Source organism: Maylandia zebra, linkage group LG13 (genome assembly GCF_041146795.1).
Source record: "Maylandia zebra isolate NMK-2024a linkage group LG13, Mzebra_GT3a, whole genome shotgun sequence".
Lineage (NCBI taxonomy): Eukaryota > Metazoa > Chordata > Actinopteri > Cichliformes > Cichlidae > Maylandia > Maylandia zebra.
The window spans coordinates 12013927-12028589 of record NC_135179.1 but is presented as its reverse complement, the minus strand read 5'-3'; the positions used below and the strand labels follow the sequence as shown (position 1 = coordinate 12028589).

At 39.6% G+C, this 14663-nt stretch overlaps 2 protein-coding genes across 4 annotated transcripts in view; both read right to left on the bottom strand.

Annotated features, from left to right (window-relative positions):
* Positions 1–2875, bottom strand: part of LOC101478767 (equilibrative nucleoside transporter 1) — a 41784-nt gene extending 38909 nt beyond the window's left edge. For 2 of the 3 annotated variants that reach the window (XM_076891541.1, XM_012919277.3), the window contains exon 1: positions 2720–2857. The gene's annotated coding sequence lies outside the window, so the exon portion shown is untranslated. Of the gene's footprint in view, positions 1–2719 lie in introns of all 3 variants that reach the window. The other variant, XM_004551431.3, reaches the window with a different exon arrangement.
* Positions 2876–4750: 1875 nt separating this feature from the next.
* On the bottom strand, positions 4751–11109 carry LOC101478489 (uncharacterized). Its single transcript, XM_004551430.6, has 2 exons — positions 10844–11109; positions 4751–9449 (listed from the first exon to the last, which is right to left on the bottom strand). Exons 1-2 carry the CDS (start codon positions 11022–11024, stop codon positions 8449–8451), a joined length of 1182 nt encoding a protein of 393 aa, XP_004551487.2. The 5' UTR covers positions 11025–11109; the 3' UTR covers positions 4751–8448.
* Positions 11110–14663: the final 3554 nt, after the last annotated feature.

Genomic DNA, 14663 nt, shown 5'->3' with positions numbered 1-14663 from the left:
ACTAGCTGACTGCAGTTTCACTTTTTCTGTTTCTTGCTTTTGTTTTTGTTGGTATTTACTTTGTGATAATGAACTAAATAAACCTTCTTTAGATGAGCACAACTAATTGTTTAAAGTCTTTCAGCACTTAATCATGCTTATTTTGAACATTTCACAAAGACAAAACTGCCCTAAAACATTTCAACAAACAACTGCTCTTGCTAATGGTAAAACAACACTGCAGAAAGCAGTGTCACCTGAGTATGTTAGCACACAAACTAGCACTACTTACAGTAGACTGTAAGTGAGATGCACAAGGTCAGCAACAATACTGAGGTTTTGGGTGTTTAAATGATCCACGGGTTCAAAGTGCGCAAAGAAAATATGCCCCACACCCTTACACTACAGGCACTAGCCTGAACCTTTGTTACATGCCAAGATGGATCCATACTTTCATGTTGCTTACACTAAATTCTGACTCAGCCGAAAATCGCAGCAGAAACTGGGACTCATTAGATCAACATCCTATTGTCTAATTTGTCTAATCTGTTTCAGAGATGCTCTTCTGCAGATCAGCAGCTTCTACAATACTCAGACCAACAACCATGCTACATTCACAGTCACTTAAATCCCCATTCTTGCTCATTCAGCAGATCATCTTGACCATGTCTACATGCCTAAATGCATTAAGTTGAACAAGTGTCCCTAACAAAATGACCATAAAGTGTACATTAAACAATAAGTAGACATCTGAAGCGGTTTGTGCCACCAAAGATGAAGAAAGGTTTGGAGGTAACCAAAGACACTGGGATCCTCCTCTGGGCCATGTCAAAGCAGGACAGGATTTCCTTTCCTTTGCATTTATTTCAACTGTTGTTTTCATGAAACTGTGAAGGACATTTCCTTCTATTTCACCAGTTAAATACATAAACAGATTGGTTTGTCTCTACAAAATAAAGTCAGTTGTGTTTAAGACCTTGATTCAGTTTTGGTTAGTCCACTGCATCATGTTACCCTGCTGCACACTCACACTACGTGCTGTTCCACCCCCGTCTGATTTTCAGATTGGACTTTCTAATTATAGCTGCATAATTGTCTCAGGGCATAACGTCCTGGTAGGAGAGCAAAAAGAGAGAGCTGCAGAAAAGGACAGTAAACTGGGCTCAGTTAATAAGGTGCTGAAGGCCGGTTACAGAGCTAGTAGGGAGTTCAGCATCTTGCTCAAACTCACAATGATCCTCGGCTTCTGCAGTCTGTAATCTAATCACTTCTATCTATGTGCCTCTGTTACAAGAACAAGAGAAAACAATCAGGATGTCACATAGTTTTATTGTTTTCCTAATGAATAGGAAACTTAACAGATTTTGCAAACAAAGGCCCATTAACTAGTAAAGTGCTACTCACTGGGGTGTTGCTAAAGTGGGGACATGGGGTGGGGGTGGTTTCTTTTCCCCCTGGAATTTGATTGACATCCCCTCCCAGTTTCCCCCAGAATTGTTTTATCAAATCAGTGCAAGTGGGAAAAACTACAGGAGGGACGAGGAGGTCTGGATCCAGTGATCGGGTTCACTGCTTAAAGTACCACTCCCTAAACTCCATTACATTTCAGATGTCAGCCTAAAACTCTGTTCTACAACTGAGCAGAACAAAACATGCTTACAGTTGCAACCAGACTGCACTTTGTTGAATCTTGGCTGCTATGTTCTTATAGGTCAGCTGCATCTCCGAATGCATGGCTAAATTATGGAAACCGGTAATGTTTTTAAACCTCCGAAGGAGGAGGAGCAGGAATAGCTGACACCCGATGATGTTTTAGTGATGTTTATGGTTTTGTATGGTTTGGGGTTTTTAATAATCAGCATATAGGAAATGTAGTTCTCCTTTAATTGGCAAGTCTATAAAATAACTGAACATTAGGAGCGGCATGAGTTCACAAAGCTCTGCGGTCATCTTGCCTTTATCTTTTGTCAAGTTCAAATCCAAATATTTTCAGTTTCAGTGAGATAAGACTGAGAACAAATCAATTCTTCTAATGATCAACTACATTTTTGATGACTGTTTTCGAACTGAGAACATCAGCTCCAGTGAGGATGTAACCTGCTCCTCTTTACATGCACAGCTGTGTTCACTGCAGGAGAAAACCAACAGACCATATTATCACTGAGAGAATAGCAGCTTTCTCAAAGCCACAGGAGCGCTGATATGCAAGCAGCTTTAAAGGTGCAACACACTCCACCAACATTATAGCAAGCACACAGAGGACAGGGAGAGAGAGAGTCTGAAATGGTGTGTGAGCACTGAAAACACCAGCCAAATGTTCACATGATACAGTAGTGTTTTTAGATCAGTGGGGTCTATTCTCGGAGCTCTTTCATGTTATCTCCTGCTGCATAGAGTGTGTGTGTGAGTATTTGAAAGGAGGGATCTCCATTCTCACACTGCCACCTGCTGTGGCACCTCAACTCAAACCGTGCACAAGTCTCAACCTCTGGCCTGCACCAACGTTGAGTCCAAACGAGTCATCTTTCAACTTCCTCTGCAGCTATCACAACAAAAACGCGGGGTTTGTGTGGACTGTTCCACAGCTATTCCGCCTCACATCAAAATTCGAGTACAGCTCTCTGCCCTCAGTCACGCGTCATCTGGCGCACTTTCAGCACCATGCGCAGCATTTGACCTTGTCACCGGTTCTGCTGGAGTTTCACCAGCTCGTCCCAAACAGACAGGAACACAGACTTACCTAATGCAACCAGCCTGCGATAACCTCACATTCGAGCAGCACGGAGCTTTGTGGGGAACAGCGTTGACGCGTTCATTCGTCTGTTTTCTCTCGTCTCATTCAGCCGCGAAATTAGACCCTGTTCGTGCAGCTGGCACACATAGATGGGCTACTGACTGCAGGGTGGGGGTGGCAGGCGAAAGGGATTTCTGTGACTGGTCTAGATTTCGTCAAATAGCGGGCCAGGGTTTTTACAAATAAGCCACCAGATTATAATCCTTTTAAAACTACAACCAGAGCTTGATACTGGGTCAGAGAGAGAGAGGACACAGTTATCTAAGTATTCGTCCATGCATTTTGTCACCACAGTCTGTCTCACACTGTTGTGGACCAGCAGCCACCTACTCTTAACCATAAGAGTCTCATAAGAGTGTTAATTTATGCACTATTAATTGTATGCATCCTCCCAGGTCCCATGTATATCTTCTACATATACTGCAGCTGTCTGTGTTTAAAAGTAAACATGGCTCAAATCGTTGTAAAGACTTGGAAACAAATTAGATACACTATCAGTGAATATTTCGCAGGCATGTTCTGGATGAACATTTCGTGACTTTTTCATCGGGGAGTGCTGATAAGAAAATGCAACCCATATGGCATTATTTTCATTAAAAACACGGAGAGGTATTTATTGTTACAGAGTAGATGTTGCGAATCTGTAAGAAGTGAGAAATGTTTTAAGTAAATATTTTTTCAAAAAATAGCTTAAACCTGATATTTATGAGCGAAGTCCGGCGCAGAGATACGATTTCCCTTTCGGGATTAACTTGGTGATCGAGAAAGGAGGGTGTAATTTGAGAAATGTTTGCTTGAATTAGTGATGGTATATTCTGAAACTCACCAATAAATTAGAAGGAAATCATATTTATGGTTGGGTTTTTTTCTCACTTAATGTTGGATAAGAAATGTGCGCGCCTTCTGTGGATGCTTTACAGCACAGATGGTTTATTTTGTAACCCCGAATTCCATTTTTTATTCATGTTGCTGGTTTGTTATAAATAAAGTTACAGATGACAAACGAGGCTTTGCTTGATCCAGCTCTGTGCAGAGAGCTGGGACATGTGAGGAAACAGCTTCTACCCCCAGCTGCAGCATCATCATCAGTTATTCTTTCTTCTTTGGAATTTGTAAAATTCCTGATCATGGCTGAATCCCAGCTCAATTCAAAGTCTTATTACTATACTCAGTGCACAATACTACTTCTCAGATACCCTGCAGACACACACACAAACACACACACTGAGAAAAGCATAACCCTTCTTCTCATGAGCTCAACTGTGAGACACGTCCTGACCCACATAAGGAAAATTCCTCCAATTCCCTTGCGTAAGTTTCACATAATTTAAATCGCAGGAGATTAACCACTTGACTGTTTTTTTTTCTCAACAAGGTATGGGAGGATTATATCAAATAACCTTAGTTAGGATCAAACACTGCTGCTATATAGAGACTATACACTCTTACTTACTGTAGCTCAGACTGTCTATAATGAAGTAGTGGTTGAAGCACATCAAGCCACGTCAGGGAACTGTAAACAAATTATCTGGTGAGGTTTGAGCCACTGAGTCCCCATTTGGGCTGGACATGAACAGACATGTGGGAAATAGTGTCCAAGGATCCAGTGGTGTCTGCTGATGATCCCGTGTCTTTGTGGGTGGTTGCATAACCAGATTAGGGCAGTTAGTTTTAGGCTCTGGGGTCACTGGGGCCTGATTATGCTCTTTAGCTTTTTCAATCTGAATCTCCTGAAGCAGCTTCCCAAACACTGAGATTCCTGAATGTGCTGCTGTTCTGTGTGAAACTTTTAGGCCACATGGAAGAGATTCTCGGGAAAGGCCTAAAAAAAAGGCTTAACAAGTTCCTGAACAAGTCATAGATGATGGCGAATGTAGCTTTCCAGCTGCTGTTCTCAAGAGTGAGTGATTAAAATTGAAAAATGAAAGCTCTAGAAAAAATATAAACCATGACAGAAAAAACATTTGAGGAGTAAATACCAAGTTTAATAAAGGTTTTGAAATCAATGCATGAACAGAGTTCATTTAGTTGACTAAGATGTGCTACATGTCATGATTAAGCAGGATTGTGAGGCAAGCTTAAATACAACAATTGAAATGTTCAAAAATCAACTACTGGAGGTGGGAAAATATATTTTCTTACACCGACTGAGACGTTGGATAGATAAATAAAGGTTCTTGCAGTACCACCTAGTGGTGAATTATTTTCTTCTCAGGCTGGACAGAGGTATGCAAAAAGTAAAGTGGGTAAACGCTTCAGGGTAAACTCCATTATTAACCAATCAAAACACACACAAGACACTGCACAGCACACTCTCTGTGTTGTAAACTGGAGGTCATATATATCACTCAGTCTAAAAAATAAAGGACTTTTTCTTTGTAACTGAACTGAATTATTTTGTCAGTTTGCACTATGCATGTGCACATCCTGAATTAATCAGTGATAACTTCTCTTGTAAATGTAAAACTAGTTAGCCTAGAAAAATGAGAGCACATGAGTACTAGCTACACTCATGGCTCACTGGATATTTTTTGCGTTTTGTTGCAGTTTCAGCCAGTCTGGCGCCTTGGTCACTTAAACCAACTTTGTTCCTCAGCTTTAACTTCAACAGGTTGTTTTGATTATATCTTCATGTCTAAATGCATTGAGTTGCTGCCATGTGGCTGATTAGATATTTGTGTTAATGAGCAGCTGAACAGGTGTACCTATTGCACAATGATATAATTCACTCCCAAATTTCCCAACCTGCGCTCAGTGTACAAACATTCACTCGTGTGCAGACTGTTTCGATGGTTTTGGATCTATTCCCTGGGTCCTTGTGTTTATCTTCTGATTTCTGTTTACTTTGTTCTGGACTTTGTTATTTTATTGGACTTATTTCAGCATTAATGCTTGTTTTTTTCATCAATCATTCTATCTCTGGTGTCCTGCTTTTGGCTTCTCTTGTCCACATAATTGATGATAATTCCAGCTCTTCTTTTACTTTTTAAAATCTGTTTTTAAAACTGTGTTTTGTCACGTTGACCTCTGTGCATATTTGAATGAATGGTGCTGTAAAAATGACAATGTAGTTTCCCACTGTAAGCAAACACACTTCTAGAGAGAAGCAATCATCTTGAAAATAAACACTCTTATTCATTAGACTGTAGTAGTCCATGATAATTCACCACTACAGCACACTGTGGAGGTTATATTTCCAAACTGACATCTGAAGATTGTTCACTTTCAGAGTTACATTCAGATACTCTTGAACTCATCTACAGCATGAAGGCAAAACATGTCTGGATGGAGAAACAACCAGTGAACTTTTACATCCAGAGATTCTCTGCAGGTACATGAGGTCATGTGACCAGAGCCTGCTGGCTGTGCATCACACAGACTCCCCAAGAGCTCTCGCCCAGTGTGAAGTTAGTGACAAACTTGTGATGAATGTAAAACATCTAGCTGGTAAAGAAAAGTGTCCTTTTGAGACCAAAAAAAGAACTGAAAAAGAAACAGAGGAACAGAAACCAAAAAAAGAAAAGATTTGCTATGTAGATGTTTTTTAAACTTTTAAGCTGATTCTGAATTTCTTCCGTTAGTAGAAAAAAAAACAATTCAGCACTCGTGGTCCATCTTTACATAGAAATATAGCTCAGCGTACGCACTAATGCACTAATCAAGTATAACCAAACCCTCATTATTATTTTTTTTAGTGATGGGAAGCACAGAAAAATATGACTCTGCATGTATGCAAATCTTCATTTCTAGAAAAATAAATCAGTAGTGATGAACGAATGCTTGAAACTGAGCTACTTTCATCTGTAATAAGAACCTACTGCTTTGAATTAGTTGAAATGTGACCAACTGTGGTCTTTGCAGACCACAGAAAAACATTATACAGACACAAATCATTTTCATTCCATCATTTCTATCTATTTGTTCCTAATGACGTGACAATGCAGCTTTGTTGTGTGTTATTGCTTTTTAAAAATATAAATGTTTTGGGGTTGCAGGTGAATCGTGTCTGCAGTGGTGAAGAGAGAGCTCACTATGAAGCTGTCCATTTATAGGCTCATATATATTCTGACCCTCAGCTTTGGCGATGAGCTCTGGGTTGTGACTGAAAAATTAAATTGTTGATGTATGCAGACATGAGCTCATTGTCAAGAATGTCTAGGCTCTCCCTTACAGATAGAGATGTCTTCACATTGTTTGGGTATCCAACCAGAAGGCCTCCTGGACAGCCCTTAAATATGGGCAAGTTCTAGGAGGACTGAACCTGATAGGTTATCACACAAACATGTCATATATGTTTACTGGAGTTTGCATGTTCTCCCAGTGTTTGTGCTGGGATAGGCTCCCGCCTCCCCACGACCCTGAATTGGATAAGTGGAAGAGAACGGACGAATGGATATTATTTGGCTATTATAATTGCTCTTAACAGTAAATTATTCTTGGTGTACCCAAAGATCACAGGAAGTACATATGTGAAAAAATGTCAGTGGGATGATTAGTAGGAAAATTACTTTTAATAATAAAGGTTATAATTAATGAATCACAGAGCAGAAGAGATCTGGTTGATGAAGAGGTCGGCACACGGCTCTGAAAGTGTGACAGTGTTTTAAGTTTGCATGACCAGGCGAGCTGCAGCTGTACCAGAGAGCACATCTGCTGAACATCTGCTTACTTGAAAAATAAGAGTGGAAAAGGGCACTGTGTCCCACTTTGCTCTTTCTGAGTAAAATAAACTGATGATTTAACACCAATCAGATTCTGTTGTATAAAAGCAATCATTACAAGCTGGACGTTATCGGCAATGTTATTGCTCAAAGTGGGGATCAGAGGTCATGTCAACAGTAAAGAGAAACATAGTGTGAAGCTCAGAGCCTGCGCTCATCAAACTGTTAAAATACTTTTCCTTCACTTTACTTTTTAGCTGGTTACACTGCTTAAATTTAAAAGAGGTTTGCAGCTTTCTTTAGCACTTTTCATGCATCTTATAACGATGTTATAAACAAACACTTTTATTTAAAACCCAAGTTAAGAATTCATTTTCTGCTCCACTTTGGTTTTCTATAACACATCTTTCAGTGACATGTGATTTTTATTAAAGAAAATGAATCAGATACATCAGAACATACAGACGATTAATCACAGTGTCACCTGATAGCAGCTATTAAAGAGAAACTACAAAACAACAAAGTGTTAACTTCCAGAGGAAAACCTTCCTTAAAAATGTATTTTAGGGGAAGTCATCGGACATTTTAAAGTGCTTTATTTAGTTTTGAGATTTAACTGGTGATTCTATACATGCAGCATCAAATTTCAAGTTAATTTAGTTCATGCTTCAATTGATTTCTCAAAATAATAACCTGCTGCTGAGTGCAGAGACTTGTTTTTACAAGGGTGCTGCTCAGAGGACCTAAAAACATGTTTTTCAGGCAGTGGATGAACTGGAGGGCTGCACCGAGGCCCAGAATAGAATAAATAGGGATTATTTTGAACTGTGAATCATGCAATGCCCAAGAACAAAAACATGGAGCTAAAAATAATTGAATTAGACCCACTTTAAATGTTACTGACATTTTGCTTTAAGCATCTTTATAATGGGTCTTCTTGCTCTTTACAGCAAAGTTTGGCGTCTCTGTTGAACATTTTTCATTATTAAATATGAGCCCAGGGGGATGAATGAGTCAATATTTCTGAGTGTGAGTCCCCAGGTGATATTTCAAGTGTGCACTCTGTAGAAACCCTCTGCCACAGATACCACAGCGGTGAGGCCTCTCGCCTGTGTGGCTTCTCATGTGCTTCCTCAGGTGTCCGCTGTGGGTGAAACTTTTGCAACAAAAGGAGCAGCAGAAAGGCTTCTCGCCTGTGTGAATCCTCATATGTATCTTTAAATCCCCTTTGCGGCTGCACTCTTTCCCACACACGTGGCAACGATGCAGTTTCACCCCGGCGTGGCTCGCCATGTGCTCGGTCAGTGCGGTCGTGCTGTTGCACTGCTTACCGCACATGTGGCAACATTTTGAGCCCTTGTGCGATTTGAGGTGCATGTTAAGGCTTTCGGTGGATTCAAACATCTTTCCACACACGGCACAGATGGCACCTGCGTCTGCTGAATGCACGTGGAAAGCATGATTTATCAGGTGATGGCTGGAGGAAAATGATTTATTGCACAAATGGCAATGATAGTCAGGTGCAGCAGAGTTAAAATGAGGTAACTCAGTGGATTCTCTGAAAGTGCTAAAGGGCGCCTGGGTTTGTTCTGATGAAAAACTAGCAGCAGGTCTTTCGCTTTCCCTTCCGTCCTGGACGCTTTCACTTTGGGCTAGAGTTTGTGAAGAAGATGTCAATGTGAGAGGCAAAATGAACTGCACAGTTCTGGTTTCCTGCTCCTCCAGAAACTCCTCATCACGTTCACAGTTTTGCACTTCAGGCTGCAGAGACGGTTTCGTGTCCTCTAGCTCATTTTCCTCCCAAACAGAAGAGTGAGGTGGATATGAGGCATCAGCATCATGAAACTCTTCGGCCTGTTTTTCATCTTGCTCCTGACCAGCCCAGAGTTCGCTGTCTTCCTCTTTAATATGTTGAGGCTCTGCATTGCCCTTATGGACGCTGATGCTCGGTGTGCGCTCACATGGCTCCTGCTCAGGCGGTGACTCCTCTTTACAAACAGACAACTGAAGAACATCTGAAAAAGAAAATGTAATCTTTCTTTTACTACTTTATTACTATAAACAAGGATTAACAATCATGTTTGTTACTCTCAAAAGGTCCTTTAAAAGCTTTCAGATGATCAAATACAAATGAATTAAAACCTTATCATTTACTGATAAAAAGCAGATATCAGCAGTTTGCTGGTCTGGAGCATTCAGGTGTGTGTTAACACAATACTACAATCTTCCCAGGAGTGGACGTTCACCCCAACTCACCCCCTGAAGCTGAAAGAAACCCAAGAGCTACATCTCAGGCTCTATAGGAGAAAGCCTCAGCAGAGCTTAGAGCAAACCCCACGACTTCTGACACAATGTCATGCCGACTGTTGGTGGTGGAGGGGTAATGATTTAAAGCTTGTTTTGCAGCCACAGGTCCTGGGCACCTTGCAAACGAACACTTCTTTGTCCTAAAGTATCCTAGAGACAAATGTGTGGCCATCTGTTTGACAGCTGAAGCTTGGCTGAAAATGGGTCATGTAACAGAACGCATTGCCAAGCACAGCAGCAAATCTCCACCAGAAGGGCTGAAAAAGAAAAGATTCAAGATGTTGCAGTGGCGCAATCAAAGTCCAGACTTCATCTGACTGAAATGCTGTGGTGGAACCTTAAGAGAGCTGTGTGTAAACAAATGCCCAGAAACCTCAATGAACTGAAGCAATGTTGGACAGTGGGACAAAATTTCTCTACAATGATGAGAGAGATGTATAGTTGTACAGAAAGCGATTATTTCAAGTCACTGCAGCTAAAAATGGTTCCATAACCTACTGAATGATGTGGGTGCAGTGAATCAACTTTTTCACATGAGAGTATGAGGTCTTGAATAATCAGGCCCCAACACAGTGACCACAACAACACCTCATAGTATCTTATTATTCAAACAGTGTTATTCTCAGACTGCAGGCTTACTTGCACTTCCTAGAGTTTTTAAAAGTAGAATGGGAGGCTGGGCCTTCAACTATCAGGACCATCTGCTGTGGACCCAGCTCCCACTTTGGCTTCAGGAGACCGATATCCTCTCTACTTTTAAGATCACAATAGAAACTTGACATTTTGATAAAGTTCATAGTTAGTGCTGGATCAGGTGGCCCCAAACCATACCTTAGTTACTACTAAGTAAATACTTAATGCTTGACTATTATTTTTTCACAACATTTCAAAATTCCTCATTCAGGAAAATCAGAAATAATATGAGTTTTAGACTGTCTTCCAGTCAGTTGCTGGAGCACAAATTAAAGTGTTAAATAAAATTAAACACACTTCACAAATTACGTTGCAGAAAATAAACTTCGTCTGCAAGGTTACATTTTAGGTTAATAATTCCAGTCTAGTCGGACACCCACAGATAAGTAAAAAATAAGACCCCACAGACCTCTTTTCTGGTTTGTCATGAACTCCAGCAGCAGACCTCTGAGTCGCTCGATCTCCTGCTGGGAGCTGCTCGCTTCTTCCTCATATTTTTCTATCGTCCTCTCAAACACCTGAAATATTTCCTCCGCGGCGGCTGTCAGGCGCTCGGTCACGAAGGCCCTGAGAAGAAGCGGTGAAGACATTTTAGAATACGTGTTACTCTAGAAGCACGGGAAGAGGTTTAAAAGACAGCGGGGGTTGCGCTAGCTAGAAGCTACGGAAGCAGAAGTAAACAAAGTACCGAGAGGAAGAGCGCTGACAGCACCCACAAATCAGACAGGTGCTGCCCTCTGGTGGACACCAGCGAAACTGCTCGGAAACCTTTAACTGGGCATGTTCTATGCAAGGTGATTAGACTTGATGATTTTATAAAAATTATAGTTAACTAAATTAACTACCCTCTGCACCATAAAATAAATATTTAGCTTTCAGTTGCAGGAAGTCTTCATTCTCCTGTTGCTGCTTAACTGCTCACCTCAGCATCCTGTGCTTGGCCTGTCTCCTCCAGCACATTTTAGTGCATCATTTGTATTTGTATTCTGCTATTTTATGTTATTATTATTATTATTATTATTATTATTATTATTATTATTATTATGATTATGATTATGATTATGATTATTATTATTATTTTGTTGTTTTATTTTACTTCACAAATGTGTTTGATTTGTTGTGTATTTTTTACTTTTAAGCTCCTTTATTTACTTTATTTATTATAAACATAGCTCTTTCATAGTGAGTATTTGTTTTTTTCTTTTTAAGCTATTTTGATTGACTATATTGTATTTAACTGTGGAACTTAATTGGCACTAACACAGACATCTCACATTTTTTAATAAATTAAGTATATCTTTATAAAACTAAAAGAATCAAATAAAAATGTAAGCATGTCTTTAATATTATTTTTTGTTATTTTCACATTGAACACAAACCCTCATTCTCATTTACTCAGAAATTGTTGAAAACTCCTGCTAAAACCGGGCAAAGACCCTGTATACCCCTTAAGCTATCGTCCAATATCCCTTATAAATGTAAACCTTAAAATAATCTGCAAAGTGCTTTTAAAGAGATTAGAGAAAATAACCCCCCTCTTAATTCATCCTGACCAAACTGGTTTCATAAAGGCACTCATCTCATGAGTAGGCACTCATCAACAAATACACGTAGATTACTTAATTTGATTGACTACTCATGCAGTAAAAACATCGAAACTACAATATTATCTCTAGATGCAGGAAAGGCGTTTGACAGAGTTAACTGGAAATTTTTATTTGCAACTTTACACAAATTTGGTAATCAGTCTTTATGCAGTTGATGTGTTACTTTTTCTGGGGTATTTGCATTGATAAACTCTTTTGCAAGAGTATCAGATTATTCAATTAACTGGTCAAAATCTTCAGTCCTTCCGATTAATTGCTCCTTCCTAAATTCTTCTTCTACACCACTGCAATCGGGAAATATAAAATATTTAGGTCATAATGTTTCTCCCAAGCTTGCAGATTTAACTAAATTAAACCATATCCCACTTTTAAAGTAAGTTGCTGGATGGAAATGTCTACCCATATCACTCAGGGGAAGGGTTGCCGCTATAAAAATGATGGTCTTACCAAAAATAAATTATTTATTCTCAATGATCCCAACTAAACCACCACAAGATTGGTTCAGATCTCTAGATTTGTATATGTCTAAATTCCTTTGGGAAGATAAACCACCACATATAAGCTTAAAAACACTACAAAAGACCAACAATAAAGGAGGATTCGATCTACCTAACTTTCAGGCTTCAATTTATCTCAGGATGGCTAAAACATACCTTCTTAGACGACCTTGGCTAGATGTAGAACAAGCACTTATAATAATCTAGAGATTTCAGACCTACCATTTATCAGCTCAAACATCCAACGACATGAATGCTTTAAAAGCGTCAACATCAGCTCTTCTCTGACAGCATGGTGGGAGTTTCTAAAATTGACGGCGTCTTCATTAATCCCATGCAAACGTACACCTATCTGGAACAACCCTGACATATTACAAAACAATAATATGATAAACTTGTCAGATTGGAGTGGTAAAGGACTCAAATACTTAGAACATATATTAGAGGAACAGAATTTATTCCATTTGACAGACTAGTTACACAATATGGGATCAACAAGAAAAGATTTTTAGAATATCAACAAATTAAATCCATAGTAAAAAAGAAATTTAAACCGGGTCAAGTTGAACTACAAACACCATCAAGTGTGGTTCAATTTCTTACTTATAAAACCCCCAAATTACTTTCCAAAATATACAGATTGCTTTCTGTAACACTTTGTATTCAATTAATTCAATACAAAATATTACATAGAGTACACTATACAGGTCATCGGATGATTTCTGTGGGTGCTCCGTCTCCAGGCTGGGGCTCTGGCTGGACCTTGGGGGCTTGGGTCCTGGTTGGTGTGTCACCGAGGTTGTGTGCGGGTGGGTGCATGGGGGCTCAGCCCTGGTGCGGGGTGCCTCTGGCGCATCAAAGTTGAAAAGCATGAAGCAATAAAATGAAAATGTATAAAATCAAATGTTTAGTTAGGGAAATATGCTAAAATATAAATCAAATGCATGTAAGTCAAGTAAATTTCATGTCCCCAGATTCTATTAATTTAGATTTATTGTATCACTTCTTTGTATTTTTGACTACCACATCATCCTATTTGTTGCTGGTATTTGTCAGCAGGTAGGAACTTGAAAGATTTATGCCAGCCTGACTAGAGGACTCATCCAGTGAGTCTCGATTAATAAATTAATAAATCCATATTGTTGTTTCATTTCATAAACCAAGGTCAGAGTGAAAAACCTTTGTAGCATTAATTTATAACTGACTCCACAGAGTCTGAGTCGTGACCTGGGCCCACTGCTCCCACACTGTGCTCTCCTGTCTACCCACTTGACCATCTGTCCCACGCTGAGCTCAAAGGAAACAAAAGGGACATGATGTAAGCTGTACCTGGCACCGCTGATGTCCATCTGCAGCAGGTAAACAGTTAGACTTTGTATGTAACACTTGTCTAAAAATACTAGGCAAATTGCAGACATACTTTTATATTGTTTTATTTTAGGTTTCTTTTCACTGCTGAGCCTTTGTCAAGGAAACAGTTTCAACCAATCCAGTAATGCTCCAGGGATATTGGCCTTGCATGCATTATGATCACCAGCAGAGGGAGCTGAATAATAAGAAATATATCTCATATGCAGTACAACAAGACTGCGCGTAAGTATGTTTTAACTTGGTTTTAATGAAAAGCTTGCTCCTGTTTCTGTTCATTTCACTCCTTGACTAGCAGGACTGTAGTCTGCAGAATATTTGCTTACAGTCAGATTCTGAAAACTTTAAAGGCTCAATACTGCACATGCTTTTATTCGACTTATTCCACTGTGGTTTGAAGCTGCAGCTGCAGAGGTCCTTGTGGGTTTTCAATCCAAACTTCTGTATCTTAATTGCGATTTCAGACTCATGCACAGAGTGTACCGCTAACTCAAACAGCCTTCATGTCTAATATGTAAGTTCATGTATTCGATCACAGATTAAAGACGAGAGGTTATCAGCTCACTGACTTGCACTCTCTGGTGAAATGTGATCTGTCATGATTTATTTGATGGCCACTGTGGCATAATGTGGAGTAACCTGCAAATAAAGCTGTTATGTTATTACAATTAAACACCAACAATGATAATAATAAGTTTAATAAAGTGCTTCCCATTAAACTCATAATTATTTAGACACGTACTTTATGCATCCAGCG

Excerpts from the sequence above, each read along its gene's own strand:
- LOC101478489 (XM_004551430.6), bottom strand. The coding sequence starts at position 11,024 with ATGTCTTCACCGCTTCTTCTCAGGGCCTTCGTGACCGAGCGCCTGACA. Across the intron at positions 9,450-10,843 it reads CATGACAAACCAGAAAAGAG|ATGTTCTTCAGTTGTCTGTT; the intron begins GTCTGTGGGGTC and ends TTTCTTTTTCAG.